This window comes from Vombatus ursinus, unplaced genomic scaffold (assembly GCF_900497805.2).
Source record: "Vombatus ursinus unplaced genomic scaffold, bare-nosed wombat genome assembly UNPS02001287.1, whole genome shotgun sequence".
NCBI classification, from domain to species: domain Eukaryota; kingdom Metazoa; phylum Chordata; class Mammalia; order Diprotodontia; family Vombatidae; genus Vombatus; species Vombatus ursinus.
Genome location: NW_020941065.1, coordinates 11,051,087 through 11,073,936, shown reverse-complemented (window position 1 = coordinate 11,073,936; position 22,850 = coordinate 11,051,087). Strand labels below are relative to the sequence as shown.

The following is a 22,850-nucleotide window of genomic DNA, read 5'->3' as shown; positions in this document are numbered from 1 at the left end:
ACCTCCCAGGGATGGGTGTGAAAAGTCCTCTGCAAGGAAAAGTACTAGGGGTGACAAGTGGCATTATTAATCTTCTGGCTCAGGAGACCATACCTCTGCCTTGAAGGGTCCACGCGATAGCTTCTCTCTCTCCAGCCGGACTTGGGGTCGGGCTGGCCGGAAACCACTCCATGTACTCATGATGCGTGCATCCTGGAATGAAATGCTTCAGTAACTTGGGTTTTTCTCATGTTTTTGTTGTTGTTATTTGGGGGGAAAGGAAATGTGTGTTGTCACTTATTTATTCCTATTTAACTTTGGGAAAGTCTCTTACCAGCTCTGAGCCTCAGTTTCCCTTTCTGTAAAATTAGAGGGTTGAACTTGATGGTTTCTAAGATTCTTTTCAGTTCCATGATGAGAATGCCATTGAGAATAGAAATATCCCTGGGGAAGGGGAATCAGTACGGATTGATGGGATTCGCTAGTAGGCTCACGGGAAGAGGACTCAGATATCGTCACCTGGACTTGAGGACCTCACTAGATGGCAGCTTTTGGTCGTGACCACATTTATAACTAGGGTGGAGCAATGGGGTCTTTTCCCCAGGTGCTGAAATTTAGAGCGTGCCAGTCTTGGGGGATGCTTCTTTCCTCTGTTCACCACACCCAGCTGGACTCCCACATCTACGTCCCCAGCAAAGGTCAATTCTTCAGCAGAGTAAAACCCTCACTGAGTCCCAGATATACTTCCTCTCCGTGGTGGCCATGCCCCAAGAAAGCTCCCCACAAAAGTTCATTTTTACAGGTGATGAAACTGAGTCTGCTGGAGGGAAATTACTTGCCCAAGGTCATACAGGTAGTTTAATGTCAGGTACCTTCCACTACTGCCCCAAACTATCCCCACTTCATTCTAGTTGCAAAAATTCCTGATGACAGCCCTTAGCACTGCACTTACATCTCTGGTATGTGTCCGGCTTGATGAAAATCAAGCTCCTTTCTCATCCCCATAAAGATTCACCCAATAATCCAAGTTTTGGTGTCTTCCTGTGGCTTCAGGGGCCCCAGGGCCAGGACATCAATATAGGAAGTGGAAGGACCATTGGTCCTGCCTTACCCGAAGTGCGGGGTCCAAGCGGCAGCAGCCTTCCCAAATGGTGTTGTGGTCCTGGGAATCATTCTTCTCATTCCAGTTTCCCAATTGAAAGATACCTCCCAGGGTGACTGTCTGGCTCCTGGATCAGGAGGGAGGAAGGTGCAAGTGGAATGGGGGCCCTGAGCCCCCAATTATCTGCTCTCATCATCTCTCCCACCAACATAGACTTCATTATCTCCATCAGCCTCATCACCATTCAAATTGGTATTATATTTGCGAAGTATTTACTGTGTGAAGAGCACTTTGCTGGGTTCTAGAACAGACAGGATGGTTAGATGAGGAATAGCCCTTGTCCTCAGGGGCTCACAGTCTTTATAGTAGGAAGACAGGACACACAGAGAAAAATAGAATACCCTTACTTCTCACTATATGAACAAAGTCCTTTCCTTGAAGACTTTCTATAAGGCGAAAATCCAAGTTAAGAAAACAGACCATGATCTGCCCTCAGAGAGGAGACACTTTGAGGGATTGGCACCAGGGCTAGACTGGAACCAGCTCAAACTGGTTCACAAGTGCTGATTGTTAAATTTTCAGTGTAAGCATTTACACCAAGGAAATCATCAAGTGATGCAAATCAGAGCTTGATTAATATTTCATTATTGTATAGCCCTAAGAAAGTGAAAGGGAAAATGGTCATAATACAGATTAAATTTAAAAGTGTGTCATGAGCACATTTTTTTTTCCTGGAGAGCTGGTTGTTACACATTTGTCAGCACACCCCTGCCCGGCACCATGTTTTTGCTCAGGTTTCGATAACGGAAAAGAGTAGTTCATGGAGTGAAAAAAATAATAATTATTGTTTATTAAAATGGAAATTTATGAGTATCCATGTGGCAAGGGATGGGCATTTATAATATCTTATTAAAGGTTCATAAGAGGGGTGCAAGTAAAGAGCTCTGTGAAGGGCAAGGGAAAAATCATCATCAACCAAAAGGAAGGCTTCATGGAGGTGGAGGCATTTGAGTTGGGCTCTAAATCATGGCAAGAATTTAATGGGCAGTGAGTGAGCAGGATATCCCAGCTATAAGGAGCAGTGGGAGCTGAGGAAGAGAGGTGGGTAAATATGGAACAGTGAGCCTAGCAGCTTGACTGAAGTATCAAGTATACGGAAGGGAGGAGCATGAGATCTATCTGGAAATGCAGCATGGAGATGGAACAGTTGGGACCTTGCATGCCTATTACCATCATCATCATCACTGGCATCGTCACCCCGTTCATCTTTCCACCATCACCATGACCACCATCACCACAGCTAACCCTATCACCACTCAACAACACCATCATCTCTACCACCACGACCATGACTATCACTGTCACTACCGCCATGACTATCACCTCCACCAACACCATCACCTCCATCACCACCACCATGGTTATTACCATCACCAGTAATGCCATCGTCACTACCAGCACCACGACTATAACTATCACTTTTACCATCAATGCCTACATCACCACCAATACCACCAACCATCAACCACCAACACCATCATCATCATCACCATTATGAGTATAACCATCATTGTCACCACCAACATCACTATCACCAACACCAACACCATGACCATTACCATTACCATTAACACCATCATCACTGCCAACACCATGACTATAACTATCAGTTTTACCACCAACACCTACATCACTACCAATGCCACAATCATCACCACTACCACCACCATGACCATTACCATCACCATTAATGTCATCATCACTACCAGCACCATGACTGTAACTATCACTTTTCCCACCACCACCTACATCACTACTAATGCCACTGTCATCACCTCCACCACTACCATCACCATCAACAACACCATCACTACTACCATCACCACAACTACCACTGTCACCACCACCATCGCTTCCATCATTATAAACCAAAAAGAATGGATTTGTTCATTGTTCAATCTACCCCTGTTCTGATTGGCTGGGCCTTTCTCACCGATTCTACTCAGTCCTCGAGGGGCAGAATTAGGAGTAATAGATGGTAATTCCCAAAAGGAAACTTTGAGCTTGATGTCAGGAAAAGACTTCCTAACAATGAGAGCTATTCAAAAGGAATGGGCTGCCTGAAGAGAGGTGGGCTCCCGCTCCTCCATTGGAGGTCAGCATGCAGAGGCTAGAGGGAAATGGTAGAAGTCCCGTCCCCCTCTGACCTTGTGTGGGAGGAGGGTAGGTCCAGCTGGACTGAGGTCCCCAGCCTCTGAGGACAGTTCATGGAGTAACCCCATCATAAAAGGGCATGAAGGCCTCCCTTGCCCTACTCCCACCCCCAAGTTGGTACCTTACCCTGGGATGATATATGGGGACTTGTACATCCCAGCATCTGGATCATGAGTCATAATGAAGTGCTTCATCCAAGGGGCAAAGACCTGGACGGAACAGAAGGGAAAGATCTGTGGATGGCCATGCCCCACCCACATGCCAGGACCAGAGATTCCATTCTTGGGCTTCTAGTAGGACTGCATTCCTTAGTCTCCAGTGCCCTGATGGTCCTAGCTTATGGAGAAGCTCACGCAGGCTCCACACTCTAGAAGGTCCTGCTTCGCCTGGTAGCGTCCTCTCCCCAGCACTGACAATAGGCCAAAGCTCACTCTAGACCTCCCTAGATGGACAGTTATGGCAGAGTCAGAAAAAAAGTCATTAGCGTCTCCTTGGCAAGGATGAAAAATTCCCAAACGCTTCCCACCTCCACCTAGTAGGGTGTGACTTCCCGCCAGAGCCTTCATCATAATCCTATTTCTGTAGTGCTGTAAAGTTTACAAAGGTCTTTCCTTATAACAACCCAGAAAGATAGGTAATTCTTTCAGAAAAGGAGACTGAGGTTCAGAGAAGTGACCTGACATCTTATAAATATCAGATCTCTCCACTCTGCCAATCTGCCTTCCTCATATGTCACAGTTTGTCCCAAAATATATGTATCTGTGTCCTAAGAAGTGGGATTTTCTGACCCTAAAACTATAGGTATTCATTTTTTTAAAGTCACCTTTGGAAGGGTCCCTTCTTGCACTCCCATGGAGTAGTGCAAACCCCAGGTAGCTGCCTACCCCATGGGCCCCCAGCCTTGACTTGCTGTTCTGAGACAGCTGAGGTGCCAGCTTTTGCCAGCCCTCCAGCTTGGGCCCTTGCTTCTCAAACCAGCCCTTTGTCTGGACACCTTCAGTATCCTATTTAAAAGACTTTCCACAGACGCCCTCAGAGGCCTTTGCTCCTCAGGCCATAGTCAAGGACATCTCCTCCACCGCCTCTGCCCCTCAACACCACGGGCGCCAGACCCACCTTGAGGATTTGTCCCCGTGCAGGCTGCAGCAACGGATCGGTTTGCAGCAGCCCAGCCCACACTCCAGTGCAATTGATGATGACGTCTGCCCCTTCCCTTGCCACCTGGGGACAAATGGCACATGGGGAGTGGGGAGGAGAGGGCTGCTGAGCACAGCCTCCTAAACATCCGTCTGGGGATCAGACAAACCCCAGGGGGCAGGAGCAGAGAGGGAGGGGGACCCTGCCCAGGCCCTGCTCCTGTGGTTTCTGCCCCCACCCCCATCAAGGTTTGCCCCCGACTGGGAAAGGAGCATTCCTAGGGACTGGATCTGATGCTCCACCATCCTTTAAAAAATTATTCTGAATTTATCAGTTTAATATTGTGATTAACCACTAGGTTTGGTGATATCAGTTAATCATAAGCTCTTGGAAGGCAGTGACTGTTTTCTTTATATTCTCTGTGCCTGGCACATAGTAGGCACTTAATAGATGCTTATTGGATTGAACCAAGTTGAATTGAAGTGAAAGAGCCAGCACCTAAGCACAAGGTTCTGTGCGTTTAATGATAAACAAAATAATCCGCAAATCCTCCAGCCACGTGGGCAAGTCTCTTAGTGTTGGAATCTCGGTTTCCTTATCTGTAAAATAATAATAACAATAAAATGATAATAACTAGAGTTTCTATAGCATTTTAAGGTTTGCTCAATTCTTTGCATATTGATTCTCCCACTAGCCCTGTGAGGGAGGTTTAGTATCCTCACTTTGCAAATGAGGAAACTGAGGCTCAGAGGTGAAATGATGTACCCAAGGTCACACAGCTAAGTACCTGTCTGAGGGAGGATTTGAACTCTGGTCTTCCTGACTCCAAGCTGGAAGTCTACTGCTGTAACACCTGACAGTCATATCTATGGTACCTAATTGATGGGGGGCAACACACCACATCATGTGAGGGGACTACCTTGGGCCCCAGGCTTGTGGGGGATGCCCCAGAATCACTGGTGCATCACACAGCAGAGGACTTCGTAATGTTGAATTGAACTGGTGTTGGGTCACTGGTACTGGGGTTGGTGCTCAGATAAATCTGAGGGTTCCACTGGCCTCACTCTGGCTTCTTTTCCCCATTTTTGGGTGACTGGTTTCCCTACTTTCACTGAGTTTGGAGCAGGGATGTCAGGCACAAAGTGGGGTTTGACATACCATCCCTGAGCATTTGGCAATGTCACCTTGGAACAAAGACAGAAAAGCCTTAAGGGGACGGGACAGAAGGCAAGACCATAGTCAGGGACCTGAAGGGCCCTCGAGTCCAGCCTACTCATTTCACAGATGAGGAAACTGAGGCCCAGGAAAATTAACTGACCTGCCCACACAGGCAGTGACTGTTAAAGGGTGGATTTGAACTCAGATCTTAGACATAGAATCAGTGCTCTTTGCTTTACTCCCCAATGGCCTCCAAAGCCACTTGGCCTTCTGAGTTTTAGTTTCCTATCTGTAAAATGGAAATTAATAGTGTTCGTAATAAAGGGTTGTTGTAAGGTTTAGAAGAGATGACACTTTATATAATTATGTAAACTTTAAAAGCACAATAGGATGGTATTTACTGTACTGTTATCCAAAGTCACTTTGTGGTTGTTATTTAGTGGTGTCTGACTCTTCGTGACCCCATTTGGGGTTTTCTTGGCAAGGATACTGGAGTGGTTTCCCACTTCTTTCTCCAGCTCATTTTACAAGTGAGGAAACTGAGGCCAACAGGGGGGAAGTGACCTGCCCAGGTCACACAATTAGTAAGTGTCTGAGGCTAGATTTGAGCTCAGGTCTTCCTGACTCTAGGCACTGTGCCACCTAGCTGCCTTGAAGTCACTTTAAATGTACAATATAATACGCAATACTCTTTCTGTGTTCTATTTTGCTATGGAAATGCTTAGGGCAGAGTTGATTGCGTGTGTGTGTGTTTGTTAAATTTAGAATAAAAAACGTAAACACTGTGTAAATGATGGTTATTGTCCACAGTTACACAAAAAAGGAACAGAAGCAGGATTTGAACTCAGATCCTCTGATTTCAGAATCAGTATACTTTCCACTACAAGCATTTATTAAGCACCTGCTACACTTAACATGATCCATGGTGTTGCTTTACAGATTTTTGTAAAGTCCATGGGACAGGATTTGGGGGTGGGGGTTTGTTTGGGGTTTTTTTGTTTTTTTGTTTTTTCCTGAGGCAATTGGGGTTAAGTGACTTGCCCAGGGTCAGACAGCTAGTAAGTGTCAAGTGTCTGAGGCCAGATTTGAACTCAAGTCCTCCTGACTCCAAGGCCAGAGTTCTATCCATGCATCACCTAGCTGCCCCTGGACAGGGCTTTTAAGGAAAGAAAACCAATCCATTCTTTGTTTGCCTTTGGGCAAAGAATACATATGCAACCATACGTCATAAACTGGTGGCCACAGAACAAGGAAAATCCAGTCTGAGCTGTAAAATAGAAGAGCAGAGAGCTGTAATTCTTGTTCCAATTAAAGCAAAAATCAGTCCAATTGCTTTCATTCCATTTTAATCATTGAATGGGGAGATTTTATGACAGAATATGATGAAAAGTACCATTTCACTGACATAGGCGCTGTTTCATAACTTTACATGGATGGATTTTTTGCGTGTTTTAATCCAATTAACGCATTTCGATTTGTTCTTGCTGTATTTTAAGAACTTAAGCCTTTTCTTTGCCCTTCCTTAATCTAAAGACTATTGAACATCCATCTTGGGACAATGTTGTAAACACAAATGTATGAAATAAAAGAATGCAAAAAAAAAAAGAAACCAACCAAAAAACCCCAAACCACAGCCCTGTTCAGTCCTAGGGATACAAAGAAAGGCAAAAACAGTCCAACAGGCCTGTCCTCAAGAAACTCCCAGTCTAATGGGGGAGCCAACACACAGATAACAAGGTAAATACAAGATATATAGATAGTGGATGTTAGTCATTTAATCAGCTAGTATTTCTTAACACCTACTATGTGCCAGGCTTGGAGTCAGGAAGACTCATCTTCCTGAGTTCAGATCCAGCCTCTGTTACTTACTAGCTGTGTGACCCTGGACAAGTCACTTTATCAAGTTTGCCTCAAAAAAGAAAATCATGTTTGCCTCAGTTTCCCCATCTATTAAATGAGCTGAAGAAGGAAATGGCAAACCACTCCAGTATCTTTGCCAAGAAAACCCTGAATGGGGTCGCAAAGAGTTGGACATGACTGAAAAAGATTTACTAACATGTGCCAGGTATCATGTTAACCTCTGGGGTTACAAAGAAAAACAAAGGCATCCCCTTGCCTCCCAGGAGCTCATCGGCCATAATGGAAAGTACTGAGAAGTCAGGAAAATGGGTTACTGGAAACCAGAAGCTTCTCCCCCCCCCGGAGGGTTCCCAGTGCCTGGGGAAGGGAGGCAGCTGGAATCAAGAACAGCCCTGGACTCCCTGCCACCTTCAGCCAATCCCTTCTTTACCCTTGATTTACCTCCTCAAAGGATTGAACTTTTTTCAGGAAGAATTTGACTCCCCGTTCAGTTAACCTGCAAGATAACAAGGTTTCCACAGGAGAAGGTGGTCAGTGAGTCAGAAGGCCACAGCCCTGCCCAGTCTTCTTCTTCACAAGATTTATAGTTTCAAGATCATTCAGTCTCATGCCCTTGTTTTATAAATGGAGAGGCTGAGGTGGACCGTTTAAAGTCCAAGAAGCTCATTTTACAGATGGGGAAACTGAGGCTTGGGAAAGGGAAAATACAAGTAGCAAAGCCAAGGTTAGAACCTGGGTCTTTTGTCTCCAAAGTCAGAGTTCTTGCCACTGTAACACACTGACTCTCCCCAGTTCCCCAGCAATTATAAGGGGTCTCTCGCCTCCTTTTCCTCCATCTGGTACTAGGTCATTTACAGGGCCTGGAGAAAGGGTTCTTCATCTTTTGGAGGGGGCATCATGGACTCCTTTGACAGTCTGAGGAAGCCTACAGGCCTCTTCTCTAACTCATATTTTTTTTTAAATTCATAAAATGAGAAGCATTGGACTACCAAAGGAGACTATGGAAATAAAAGTTCTTGAAATATGAAAAAACAATTTGCAGACCCTAAGTTAAGAACCCCTGGAGGCCACGCAGTAGTGCTCCTGAGGAGGCTGAGGCTGGAGAATCTCTGGAGCTCAGGAGTTCTGAACTGAAGCAGGATTTAAGGCAATCAGGCTTAGTCAGACTCAAACCCAGATCTTTCTGCTTCCAAGATAGGTATTCTCCACCTCTCCCTCACCCACGGCCTCTCTGTTGTATCCAAGGACACAAAGACACATGAAACAATCCCTCTGCCCAAGGGACTTTGATTCCTGAAGACCTCCACAGACAGAGTCCCAGAATCTCCAAGACTGAAGGGACCTCAGAGGCATCTAGTACAACCAAGACCGGGACAACCTGTCCGACAAGTGGCCGTCCTTGATTGGTCTGAAGCCGTCCAGGTCTAGTGAGGAAGCAGATGGCCCAGATTGAGAAGGCTCTAACAGTGCCAAGCTTAAATCTGTCTCCTTGTAGCATCTACCCCCTGCTTCTATTTCTGCCCTTCGGAGCCAGGCTGAGAAATGGAACCACGCATGCATCCTTTAAGTATATTTTTGTTGGGACAATGGATGACGATCTTAAGCCTGAGGGGCTGAATCCCCCCCCCAAGCCATGTCCCTGATGGGGAGAGGCAGCACTCACCTCTGAGTGAGCCAGGGCAGGTAGCTAGTGCCCTCCAAGATCAATGTAGTGTTGAACCATCCGTGGCTGACACAAGAGGTGACAAGCAAAGGAATGGTGTAGTTAAGAAGGAGCAGGCCCAGCAATTATTATACATTTTAAAATCATTTTACTGTCATTTACTATGATTTCTCCTTTCTGTGCATACATATTTGAAACACAAATAGTTGCAAGCAGAGATTATCCTTTTACTTTAAATTAAAGATTTTCATCCTCCTATCTATTTTCTCTTCCTTAAGGATTAAGAAAAAATGTACTTCATGGAGCTCCATCCTTTGAGGCATTCTTAAATTCCTGTCCTTTTGAAGCTCCAGGCTCTCCTCCAAGCAGACTGGAGAGAGGCCTGCCTACGTGTGCGGGTGGGCAGTGTGAGGCTTGGCAAGGGAGCCCACAGCAATGCTGCTCATGGCTCCAGATGGGAAAGTACCAGCCAACGGTGCCTGCTGCCATACATCAGCATTGTGGGGGGGTGGGAGTTTTGCTCTTCCTGAAGCAAACCCCTCCCTTGCCCAATGGTCCCATCAGTCCTACCTGTAACCAGGAAACATCTCAAGCTCTCGGGGTGTCAGTTGGCGAAACCCCAGAACCGTGTCCTTCCAGGAAGGATCCTACAGAGGGAAAATTCATGTCCCTGTGAAATCCAAAAGGAGCTTCTAATCCAAACTCCTACCCATTCGGAAATCCCCTATATCAACCAACCAAAAAGCATATTGTATGTGGGCTCTTGGTATGCTAAGCCCGGCCATAGAAGAAAAGGCAAAAAAAAAAAGATATATATGTATATATATATATATATATATGTATGTATGTATATATACACATACAATGTATTCAAAACTGATACAAAGGAGCCTTGGAAGGGAGGGCTCTCAGAGCTAGGGGGATCAGGGCAGGTTTCATGAAGAAGGTGATGCCTGAACTGAGTCCTGAAGGGAACCAGGGATTTCAAGACATGGAGGTGAAGAGAAAAACATTTCCAAGAATGTAGTGGGTAGAGAGTAGACAGGTCAGTATGGCTTAATCACAAAGTTTCTAGATGGAGAGCAAAGTGTAAGAAGACTGGAAAGGTAGGAAGAGACCATATCATGAGGAGATCTAAATGTCAGACAGAGAAAAGCAGTCACTAGAATTCTACTTGAATACTTCCAGCAATGAGAACCTCACTACCTACTGAGGTAGACCAACACATTTATAGACGGCCCCATGAGGCCCTTCTTCCTCAGTAGTTGCGCTTTCTATAGTGATTTAAAGTTTACAAAGTACTTTTCATTAATTTGTATCATTTGAACTTCACCACAACTTTGTGACTTTGGTGCTAAGGGTGTTATTGTCACCATTTTACAGATGAGGAGGTTGAGACCAGCTCGGAGAGGTTAAGCAAGTGGCCTAAGATCACACAGCTAGGATTATACAGTCATGGATCTGGAGCTGGTAAACCCACCAAGGTTAAGTGACTTGGCCAAGGTCACATAGGTGGAAAGTAAAAGACCTAGGATTCAAATTTCAGTCTGGTGACTCAATTTAGCATTTTTTCCCTCTCTACCACAGTAAATTTCAGAAGCAGATTTCGTACCCATATCTTTCTGGTTCTAAACCCAGTTCATACATGCTTGTAATTGTCCCTAAATCTGTGTCCTAGTATACTCTCTACCCACTGGTGCTAATTCTACTTCCCAGAGCTATACAGAACATAAGCAATACTAGAATCAGAAAGACCTGAGTTTAAATTCTGAGTCAAACACTTAATAGCTTTGTGAACCCTGGCAAGTCGTTCAACTGCTGCCTGCCTCAGTTTCCTCATTTGTAAAATGGGGATAATAATCACACCTCCTTCTCAGGGTTGTTGTGAAGATAAAAAGAGAAAACAATTATAAAACAGCCTAGTGGCTGACACATGGTAAGTGCTGTGTAAACGTTAGCTATTATAATGATGATATCATTATGAAAGCCCTTTGTAAGCCTTAAAGTTCTGTATAATTGCTAGCTATTATTGTTATTTGTGCCCTTCTTTCTACTCACAGCCACCACCTCGTCCAGACCCTCATCACCTCTTGACTATATTATTTCACCAGCAATTGCATCCTGAGTACATCACCCTGCATCCAGAGGTGAGCGGCATGCTGCATCTTTGGTCCTCTGGAATGGTGATTGGTTACTGCATTGATCAGAGTTCCCAAGTCCCTCAGAGTTGTTTATTTCCACAATAATGCTGTCATTGTGTAAACTGTTCTCCTGGTTCTGCTCACTTCACTTTGCATCCATTCATAAAAGTCTTCCTAGGTTTCTCTGAAACCAGCCCCTTCATCTTTTCTTATAGCACAATAGTATTCCATAGTGTTTTCCTGTGCTAACTTGTTCCACCATTCCCCAGCTGACAAGCTTCCCTTTCAGTTTCTAATTCTTTGCTGTTTCCAACAAAGTCCGTCCCTCCCAGGACAGAGGTGAAGCTGACTTACTGGGACAGCTCTGGGGAAGAGGTTGTAGCCTGACAGGAGGAATAGACCCATTTTCTTGGCTTCTGGAGAATTGATGTAGCCCAGTAGGTAGTCAAAGGTCTTTCGGCCCCAAGCCCTGTGAGAACAGAAACACACAAAGGGTGGAAAAACCCCTGGGAGTGGTTGCCAGCCCTGGGAGGGACCCTCAATAGAGCTGTGAGCTGGCTGGGGCTTGGTCTGAGAAGGGGAGGGCTGGAGGAGACCTTAGAAATCAGCTAGACACGTTCAAGGGTCGTCGGATGTTAGAACTGGAATTGGAAGGGACCTTGGAGGCCGTTGAGTGCAACTCCTTTCATTTTACAGATGAGGAAACTGAGGCCCAGGCAAATAAAGACAAGATCTGGAGTCAGAAGGGACCTCAGAGGCCAAAAAGTCCAAGCTATCATGTTCTTCTTGTGGACACTTGGCTCTGTCAGGATCCCTCTGCTCCCATCTTGTGTACCCTACCATGAGCTGACATCACTTACCCATGCCCAGCAGCACCCTGATAACACCTCCTAGCAGCAGTATGGTGCTGTGGGAAAAGAACTGGACTTGGAGCCAAAGGTCCTGGGTTCAAACATTGGCTGCTTACTATCTGTGCAACATTTATTAAGCACCTATTATGCACCAGACACCACTGTATTGGGTACTGGGGATACAGACAAAGAATGAAAGATCCCCGGCCCTCAAGGAGTTTGTATCCTATCAGGTATATATACTGAAATGGGAGACGCTGGTACAGCATGGCCCCCTCATCAGAGAAGGTGCTGCGCTCTATGAGCAAAGCAGAATTGAAGTAGCTCAAAAGAAAAGCGAGAGGCGAAAATTTAGAGAATCCACCCCAAATGATCCCATGGACTGTTTGTGCCCGACCTGCGGTCTGGTCAACCACAGTGGGACACACTGTACCTTGGCCCCAGTATAGTGATGCCATTTTGGTCTTCTTCAAGAACAAAGGACAATAACCATATACGGATGCATCTATATAGATATATGTATATATGTATGCATGTATATATGTACATGTGCATATGTGCGCATGTACATATATGACTATACACAAAGTAAGTACAAGATGACTTGGGAAGAGAGTTCACTAGTATCTGAGAGGATCAGAAAAGCCTTCATGTTGAAGGCAAGTCACAGCACAGCCCTGGGCCTCCGTTTCCTCATCCGTCAGATGAGAAGGTCAGACTCAGTGACATCTCAGCTCTGAATCTATGAGCCAGGGGTCCTAACTCCAAACCCCTCCCTATCTCCTTCTCCTTCTTTATCAAAATTCCCTTTCTCCTGTTCTCTCCTCTAAGTTCATGTGTCACTAAAGGATAGGAACTCATTCTCACTAAAGTGTGAATGACTGATTTGGACCTTAAAGAGCTAGGTTTAGAATCCCGTTTCCACTGTTCTTTGCCTGAATGACTATGGATCAATCCCTTAATTAACTATACCTTAGATAATGCAGATCACCTCTGTGAAATTCCTTTAAATAAAATGGGGATGGTTATGTTGGTCTGAATAGACGCTGTCCTTCCACTCACCCTCAAAATGTGGCCTAGAGTAACAATTCTCAAAGGTTTTGGTTGCAGAACCCTTTACCCTCTTAAAAGTGATTGACCCCAAAGATCTTTTATATAGGTGAGTTATACGGAGCAATACTTAACTGCATTAGAAATTAAAATGGATGACATTTAAAAACATGAATTTATTAATTCATTAAAAATAATATTAAACTTATTACATAACATATTTTCATGAAAAATGTTTTCATTTTTCAATGTTTTCTAAAACAAAAACAATTAATGAGAAGAGTAGCATTGCTTTGCATATTTTTGCAAATCTAATGTCTGGCTTTAATAGAAAATAGTGGAATTCTCCTATCTGCTTCTGCATTTAATCTATTGTAATATGCGGTTTTGGTGAAGGACATAAAGAAAATTCAGGCTCCCACAAATACGCAGTTGCAAAAGGGCGGAGTATTTTAACAGGAAATAGTTTCTTAGCATTATTACGAAAATAGTCTTGATCTTGTTAACTTGTTATTGTTCAGTTGTGTCTGACTCTTCGTGATCCCATTTGGGGTTTTTTTGGGGAAAAATGCTGGAGTTTTTTGCCATTTCCTTCAGCGCATCATACAGATGAGGAAACTGAGTCAAACAGGGTGACGTGACTTGCCCAGGGTCACACAGCTAGTTTCTGAGGCTGGATTTGAACTCAGGAAGATGAGTCTTCCTTCCTGTCAGGCCTACCACTGTGCACTATGGTGCCACCTAACCACCCCTTTGACCTTGAGACCCCCTAAATAGGTCTTGGGAATCCCGAGAAGCCCACAGACCACACTTTGAGAACCTTACACAAAATCTGAGTGCAGGGAGGTGGAGGAGAGAACTATAATCAAAGTATTAGTGAGATAACAACAATGGAAATAATGAGGGTGAAGATGTGAATAGCGGTGTTAGGGAATAAATTGAGAAGGTGTTGGTTTGACTTAAAGAAAGACAAGGAGGAAAGGGCGCAGGATTTGGAGTTGGGAAGACCTGAGTTCAAATCTAGCCTCAGACACTTACCAGCTATATGACCCTGAGCAAGTCACTTAACCCCGTTTGCTTCATTTTCCTCATCTGTAAAATGAAGACACACTGGAGAAAGAAATGGCAGCCCACTCCTGCATCTTTGCCAGAAAACCCCAAATGGAGTCAAAGAATCAGACATGACTAAATAACAAGCTTTGTGTGACCTTAGGCAAATCATTTCACTTGTTTGGGCCTCAGTTTCTTCATCTGTAAAGAGAAGGGGGTTGGGCTTCTGAGGCCCCTTCCACCTCTAAATCTGCAATCTCCTAAATGGAAAACAAACCCTGTCACACAAATATGTATGTTTCCCATAGTAATTTGGTTGAATTTTTTTGTGTCTCTCTATATATTGCTTTCCTGCCAAAGACACAAAGTTGAGAGACATGTTTTCTGTGCAGGGATTTAGGCCTATTTTGAGGTCGTCCCCATCTCTCAGATCCCTGAGCTTCACTTACATCAGGCTCCCTCTCTTTTGGACACTTTTCCCTTTTTCTGCTTTTTTCCTGGAAACTTCTTTGCCACTCAGCGCTTGCATTTCCTTTTTTACTGACCTCTCCGGCCAATACCTAGCATTTCCTCGCCTGAGATCAGAAATGTAAAACCACTCAAATGAGTCTGAGCAACAATCTATCTCATCGAAACTGCAAAAAATGATGACCTTTGGGCCTTTTCAAGTTGCCCTATTGAGGGGGAAACAGAGGACCCCAGGCATCCCCCATCCTGACTGGGAAGAGCTTGGGGGAGACACAGGGTCAGGGGTCTAGAGATGGAAAGGCCCTTAGAGGCCGCTGAATCCAACTCTCTCATTTCACAGCTGAGAAAACTGAGGCCCCAGGGAAGTTAGGTGACCTGCCTGAGGTCACACAGCTAGTAAATGGATGAGGCAGGAGTCAAACTCAGGTCTTCCTGACCTATAGCATTAGCTATCTAATTTGGGTGTATTCAGCCTGATGGGGGGTGGCCTCTCGGACTTTCACTGATACCCACCCCTAATGCCCATTGCACCTGAGGCCCCAGTGACTGTCACCTGCCCCAGCTAAGGGCTGGGTAGAGAAGGCCTGTGTGAATCCACCCTTCTTCAGCAGCTCAGGCCCCTTTGTACTGGGGTCTAAATCTCTTTCCCCTCAAAACCTCATTTCATACCTTGGACTTAGAGATTACACACGACCCTCAGAGGTTAAGTGACTTGCCCAGGGTCACACAGCTAATATGTGTCAGAGGCAGGATTTGAACCCAGGGCTTCTAGTCTCTGAGGTCATCGCTTTATCCACTAGACCACACTGCCTTCATATGAGTTAAAATATGGCATAATCAAGGTCATATCTTGGGAATCATAGGATCATAGACCTAAACCAGGAAGAAACCTCAGAAATTATCCAACCCAACTGCCTCATTTTATGGAGGGAGAATCTGAAGCCCAGGGATGGTAAGTGATTTAGCCAGGGAAGTGTCAGATGCTGGAAGGGACCTCAAAGATCATCTAGCCCAATTTCTTCATTTCACAGAGAGAGAAACTGAGGCCTATAGAGTAAATGACTTGCCTAAGGTCATATAGATAATAAATATGAGAAGCAGGATTTGAACCTAAATTCTCTGTCCCTAGAACTAGTGTTTTTTCCCCTATCTCTGGACAGTTCAATCCTTTTCATAAAAAAGAAAAACTTTTCCAAGTTCCCAAATTGCCAGAAAAGCTGTCACATGGGTCAGCACAATGATCCCCACAGGGTCAGTAGAAATGGTTATTGCTGTCATTACTGTGGCATCAGTCAGATGAGATTTCTTGCGGTTGATTTGGAATGCTCAGTGACTAAGGGCCAGATTGACATAGCAAGTGCTTGCCTCTCTCAGCTAGAACCGTGCCAGCTGCTGGCCCCACCCCCACCCCACCCTGGGATTCCTTGCTCACCTCTCTTGCGGTACCTCGGAGAGGTAGGGCTGCCAGAGGCCTGCGACCCCATCGCTGGTTGTGAGTGGAGTGAAGCGGTCAGCGTACACCTCGATGGACAGGGACTGCAGGGTGCGGTGGTAATTTTCATGGATGCACAGGGCAGTGGAAAGTCCGATCACTCCTGCCCCAATCACGACCACACGCATAGTGGAGGCTGTAGGGAGTGGAGACAAGAGGGACAGCCTCAGATATGAGACAAAATGGGAACTGACTACTTTCCAGCAGAAAAGAGCAGATGAGTGGGACTTGATTCCCTTCTTCAGAAACTGAGGGAGTTTGACTAAATGGCCCCATTCTAAGATATATCTCTTACACTTACTAGCTGTGTGACATTGTGCAAATCACTTCCCTTCTCTGAGACTCAGTTTCCCCATTTGTAAAATGGTAGGGTTGGACTAGATGCCCTCTGAAAACCCTTCCATGACTAGAGGGATGTATGCCCTAGAGCAAGTCTCATAACATCTGTGGGCCTTAGTTTCCTCCTCTGTAAAATGTTGGGATTGGACAAATGGCCTATTACATCCCAGCTCTAGGTAATCAGCCTAGATCACCTCTGTGGATTAATCCAATTTATCCTGCATATAGCTTGTATGTATATAGTGGTTTGCATGTTATCTCCCCAATTAGACTGTCAGCTCCTTGAGATCAGGGACCATCTTTTCCTTTCTTTGTATCTTCAGAGCTTGGCACAAAGCCTGGCCCGTAGTAGGTGCTTAACAAATGCTTGTTGACTGACTGGCTGACCTAGTCTGGCCAAACAAAATGTTGTTATGTTCTAGGTGCCACAAAATAGGAAGGTCATTGATAAGCTGGATTGTATGGAGGAGGGCAGTCTTTAAGGTGAAGGGTCTGGAGATCGTGCCATAGGTGGATGGGGCAATGCCAAAGAGGAACCAAACTTGTTTTGGTTGGCCCCAGGAAGAGAAGGGCCAAAGACAATGAATGGAAGATGCAAAAAGGCAGATTCCGCTTGGATATCAGAGAAATTTTTCCCTACAATGAGAGAGGTCCCAAAGTGGAATGGGCTGCTTGGGGAGGTGGGGAGGTACTTCATCAATGGGGGTCTTCAGGCAAAGGCTGGATGACCATTTGTTAGGTATGTTAGAGAAGGAATCCTTGTTCAGGTGTGAGTTGGACCAGATGGCCGCCAGGTAGTCTTCCAACAGTTAGTCAATCAATAAGCATTTATTCTCAGCTCTGGGGTTGTCTTATTCTGTAAAGCTGGTAGCTATCTGTCTTTTTCTGAAAAATCTTCATGTATGGAAAGGCCATTCCCCATGTCTCTGAGCTTCACCACCTTTGGAGGGAAAAAAACGGAGTTGGCAAGAAGAAAAAAGAAAAAAGAAAAAAGAAAAGTTGGAGAAAAAAAGGGGAGTTTAACTAAAACTATATTGTTCTCTAACCCAGGTGACTCCAACTAGTTGGTCATGGTCTACTGGTAAATATTCAAGTGTGACTCAATGAATTACAGAACTGGCTACTGTCATCATATCTTGTCTGCTGGGCCAATCATAGGCTCCTAGATTGAGAACTGGAAGGGACCCCAGAGGTCATCAAGCCCAACTACCTCATCATTTTACAGAAGAGTAAACTGAGGTTCACAGAGTTTTGTGACTTGCCCAAGGGCACACAACCAGTAAGTGTCAGAAATACAATCACAGGTTTAGAACTGGAAGGGACCTTTGAGGCTAAATCCTTCATTTTACAGATGATGAAACTGAGGCCCAGAGAGTATAACTTGCCCAAGGTCATACAATTGTTTTAGGAGAGCAGACCCCCAGCATACCTGCTGGTCAACATCTGACCCTTTTCCTCTACCTATAGATCCATCACTTTAAATGAGGCTCTCATCACCTCTCAGTTCTCTGCCCAAAGTCTCTCCTCCCTCCAGCTCATAGCTTCCAAAGTTATTTCCTTAATTGCAAATCTGACTGTGTCACCCCTCTCCTCAAAAAACTCCAGAGGTCTTCTAATGGCTCTAAAATCAAATATTAATTCTCCATTTAATTTTTTTAATTCCCAAGTTCAAATCTGGCCTCAGACACTTTATCAGCTGTGTGACCCTGGACAAGTCACGTAAGCTTATTTGCCTCAGTTTCCTCATCTGCAAAATGAACTAGAGAAGGAAATGGCAGACTACTCCAGTATCTCAGAAACTCCATTTAAATTTTGAGGAGACTTCTGGATTTTAGGAGAGTGGCAGGCTCCCAGATCGATTGTTAGATGCTGATTTTATTATGTACTGTGTTCTTACTAGAAGTACTATTTTTTTAAAATTAATTCTATGTTAAGAGTTAAAATAAGCTGTATATAGGGGCAGAGCCAAGATGGCAGAGGAAAAGCAGTGACTGTCTTGAGTTCTCTCTCAAAGCCCTCCAAATACCTAAAAAAATGTCTCTAAACAAATTCTAAAGCAGCAGAACCCACAAAAAGACAGAGTGAAACAAATTTCCAGCCAAAGACAGCCTGGATGATTGATTGGAAATGTGTATCACACCAGGTGGGGAGAGGAGCTCAGTGAGGCGTGGGCCCGCAGGCCGCAGCGACCCTGGAGCAGGCCTCAGAGGACTGAATCGTGGGCGACTGTGGCGGTTTCCAGACTTCTCAACCCACAAACGCCAAAGACAACGTGGAAGGTCAGTGGGAAAAGTCTGTGACTGTGGTGAGAGAGGAGCTAGGTCTCAGTCACAAGTCCCCCATCGTGGCCAGGGCCACAGCTGTTTTCTGAGCTTCTGGCCCAAGACTGAGGGGGAATCTAGTGGCTGATCAGAGGGACATTACAAGGATCTCTTTGCCAGTGCTGAGGCAGGAATCTCTTGCTTTACCAGTACGTGGATCTGGGTCACAGTTCTGAGGGGTGGTCCTGGGGGAAGGAGGAACGCTGGTGCGGTGGAGCTTGTTGTGGTGGTGGAGAGGAAACACCTCGCTCCTTATCATAGCACCTTGGAAGAACTGAAAATTTACAGGTACCTAGAACTATCTCTGAAAACAGCTGTACAAACCCCCAAAGCCTGGGACAGTACACTCTTCACATTGGAAGCAGACTCTTACCTTAACGAAGAGTTTAAAACTCAAGTAATTGGCTGGGATCGTGAGTAAGCAGTGCAAAAAGAGTCAGACTATATTATCTTACTTTGGTGACAAAGAAGATCAAAACCTACAACCAGAAGAAGACAATAAAGCCAAAGCTCCTACATCCAAAGCCTCCAAGAAAAATATGAATCAGTCCCAGGCCTTGGAAGAGCTCAAAAGGGATTTTGAGAAGCAAGTAAGAGAAGTAGAGGAAAAACTGAGAGTGATGCAAGAAAATCATGAAAAACAAGACAACAGCTTGCTAAAGGAGACCCAAAAAAATACTGAAGAAAATAACACCTTAAAAAATAGCCCAACCCAAATGGCAAAAGAGATCCAAAAAGCCAATGAGGAGAAGAATGCCCTAAAAAGCAAAATTGGCCAAATGGAAAAGGAAGTCCAAAAGATTACTGAAGAAAATACTTCCTTAAAAATTAGAATGGAGCAATTGGAAGCTAGTGACTTTATGAGAAATCAAGACACTGTAAAACGAATCCAAAAGAATGAAAAATTAGAAAACAACGTGAAATATCTCATTGGAAAAACAACTGACCTGGAAAATAGATCCAGGACAGAGAATTTAAAAATTATTGGACTATCTGAAAGCCATGATCAAAAAAAGAGCCTAGACATCATCTTTCAAGAAATTATCCAGGAAAACTGTCCTGATATTTTAGAACCAGAGGGCAAAACAGAAATTGAAAGAATCCACAGATCTCCTCCTGAAGGAGATCCCCAAAGGAAAACTCCTAGGAATATTGTAGCCAAATTCCAGAGTTCCCATGTCAAGGAGAAAATATTACAAGCAGCCAGAAAGAAACAATTCAAGTACTGTGGAAACACAATCAGGATAACACAAGATTTAGCTGTTTCTACATTAAGGGACTGCAGGACATGGAATATAATATTCTGGAGAGCAAAGGAGATAGGATTACAACCAAGAATCACCTACCCAGCAAAACTGAGTATAATCCTGCAGGGGAAAAAATGGTCATTCAGTGAAATAGAGGACTTTCAAGCATTCTTGATGAAAAGACCAGAGTTGAATAGAAAATTTGAATTTCAAATACAAGACTCAAGTGGAACATGAAGAGGTAAACAGGAAAGAGAAAATCATAAGAGACTTATTAAGGTTGAACTGTTTACATTCCTGCATGGAAAGATGATATTTGTAACTCATGAGACCTCTGTCAGTATTAGGGTAGTTGGAGGGAAAGAATTATAAGTATGTATAGATAGATAGATAGATAGATAGATAGATAGATAGATAGAGGGCACAGGGTGAGTTGAAGATGAAAGGGTCATATCTGGAGAATAAAATTAAGGGGTGAGAGAGGAATATACTAGGAGAAGCAGAAAGGGAGAGGTAGAACAGGGTAAATTATCTCACAAAAAAAAAACAGAAAAGAAAAGGCTCTTACAGTGGAGGGGAAACGGGGAAAGGTGAGAGAGAATGAGTGAATCTTATTCTCATAGGATTTGACTTAAGGAGGGAATAACATACACACTCAATTGGGTATGGAAATCTGTCTTACCCTACAGGAAAATACGGGGGGAAGGGGACAAGAGAGTAGGGGGATGATAGAGAGGAGGGCAGATTGGGAAAGGGGGTAATCAGAAGCAAGTATTTCTGAGGAGGGTCAGAGTCAAAAGAAAGAATAGAATAAATGGGAGGGTGGGATAGGATTAAGGGAAATAGAGTTAGTTTTTCACAGCATGTCTACTATGGAAGTATTTTGCATAACTGCACATATATAACCTATATTTAGTTGCTTGCCTTATCAATGAGGGTGGGTGGGGAGGGAGGAAGGGAGAAAATTTGGAACCCAAAGTTTTAAAAACACATGTTTAAAAAAAAGTTTTCACATGCAACTGGGAAATAAGAAATATAGGAAATGGGGTACAGAAATCCATCCTGCCCTACAGGAAAATTGAAGGGGAAGGGGATAAGAGAAGGGGGGGAGAGATAGAAGGGAAGGCAGACTAGGGGAAAGGGTATTCAGAATGCCTGTCGTCTTGGGGTGGGGGGAGGGGCAAGATGGGGTGAAAATTTGGAACTCAAAATCTTGTGGAAGTAAATGTTGAAAACAAAAAAATAAATAAAAAACTACTATAAAAAAAAAAAGAAATGATGAGCAAGCGACTTCAGAAAAACCTGGAAAGCCTTGTATAGGCTGATGTTGAGTGAAGTGAGCAGAACTAGAAGAACGTTGTACACAGTAACAGCCACATTGTGTGATGACTAATATTGATAAACTCAACCCTTCTCAGTAATACAAGGATCTAAGACATCTCCAAAGGCCTTGTGATGGAAAATGCTATCTATATCCAAAGAAAGAACTCTGGAGTTTGAATGCAGATTGAAGCATACTATTTGCTATTTTTTTTCTTCTGTTTGTTTTGTTTCCTGTTTCTGGTGGTTCCTCCTATTGGTTCTAATTCTTATTTACAACATCACTAATGCGAAAATATGTTTCATAGGAATGTATATGTACAGCCTATATCAGATTGCGTGGCCGTCTTGGGGAAGGAGGTAGGGAGGGAGAGAAAAATTTAAAACTCAAAAGCTTAAGGAAGTGATTGTTGATAAATCAAAATAAATTAATTTAATAAAAAAAATAAGCTGTATACATCATTTGGGCAAGAGTCTTCTGTGGAAAGCCAAATCCATTGTGCCACAGTCACCTGACCAGCACTCACTGAAATATAGGAAGTCCCACATAGGTGCTATAAGGCTAGGCTTCCCTCGTGACCTCTGGGAGCTCTGAACCCATTTTGATTGGCTAGATCCACGTGTAACAGCGGGCTGGCCAATAAGCGCAGTCCTAATACGCTGAGCATGGTGGATGCAGGCTCCTCAGCCTCTTCCATGGGGATCTGTATGAGCCAAGAACCATGATGCTCACTGCACAGGCTCATGGGGACTGGGCTTATTGGCCAGTCCTCCTTACACACCAGTACACACGCCTTTTGATGAGGAATCAGTCCAGCCCTATAGAAAGAGGCAGAGCTGAAGGACAGAAGTTTGCGCACTGGTCATCCTAGAAAGCATTTTTTCGAATGTTTCTTCTATCCAGTGGGACAAATTCCCCAGTGAATGGTACTATCAGCACCACCTGGTGGTTAAAGGAATAACTAACATTTCTACATCAGTTCTCAGAATTCTTTACATAGATGATTTTGTTTGAGCCTCAGAACCCCATGAAACAGGTTCATATAATACTAGGATCTCCTCAGTCAGGACAGTTCTTCCCCTGGTGCAGATCACTACCCAGCCATGTCTGTTGTTGTTCAGTCGTTGGTCAGTTGTGTCTGACTCTTCATGACCCTACTTGGGGTATTCTTGGCAGAAGTACTGGAGTGGTTTGAAAGAAAGGAAGATGTCATGGTTCTCTTCAAGAACAAAAAACAAACAGAAAAACATCTGGAGTGGTTTGCCATTTCTTTGTCCAGCTCATTTTACAGATGAGGAAACTGAGGCAAACAGGGTGAAGTGACATACCCAGGGTCACACAGCTAGTCAGTGCCTGAGGATGGGTTGAAACTCATGAAGAGTCTTCCTGCCTCCAGGCCCAGTGCTCTGGGCACTATGGCACCACCTAGCTGCCCAAATGAGATAATTATATACTAT

General features: G+C 44.3%; 1 protein-coding gene across 3 annotated transcripts in view; it reads right to left on the bottom strand.

The window, feature by feature from the left end:
• Window positions 1–22,850, bottom strand: part of DAO (D-amino acid oxidase) — a 38,103-nt gene that overhangs the window by 5,786 nt on the left and 9,467 nt on the right. For 2 of the 3 annotated variants that reach the window (XM_027865025.1, XM_027865034.1), the window contains exons 2-10: window positions 16,106–16,301; window positions 11,609–11,723; window positions 9,684–9,760; window positions 9,114–9,179; window positions 7,892–7,946; window positions 4,412–4,516; window positions 3,422–3,504; window positions 1,091–1,208; window positions 94–192 (exon numbers count right to left, since the gene is read on the bottom strand). In XM_027865025.1, the coding sequence (XP_027720826.1) occupies window positions 94–192; window positions 1,091–1,208; window positions 3,422–3,504; window positions 4,412–4,516; window positions 7,892–7,946; window positions 9,114–9,179; window positions 9,684–9,760; window positions 11,609–11,723; window positions 16,106–16,293 (906 nt within the window). In that variant the 5' untranslated portion in view covers window positions 16,294–16,301. The remainder of the gene's footprint in view (window positions 1–93; window positions 193–1,090; window positions 1,209–3,421; window positions 3,505–4,411; window positions 4,517–7,891; window positions 7,947–9,113; window positions 9,180–9,683; window positions 9,761–11,608; window positions 11,724–16,105; window positions 16,302–22,850) is intronic. The other variant, XM_027865039.1, reaches the window with a different exon arrangement.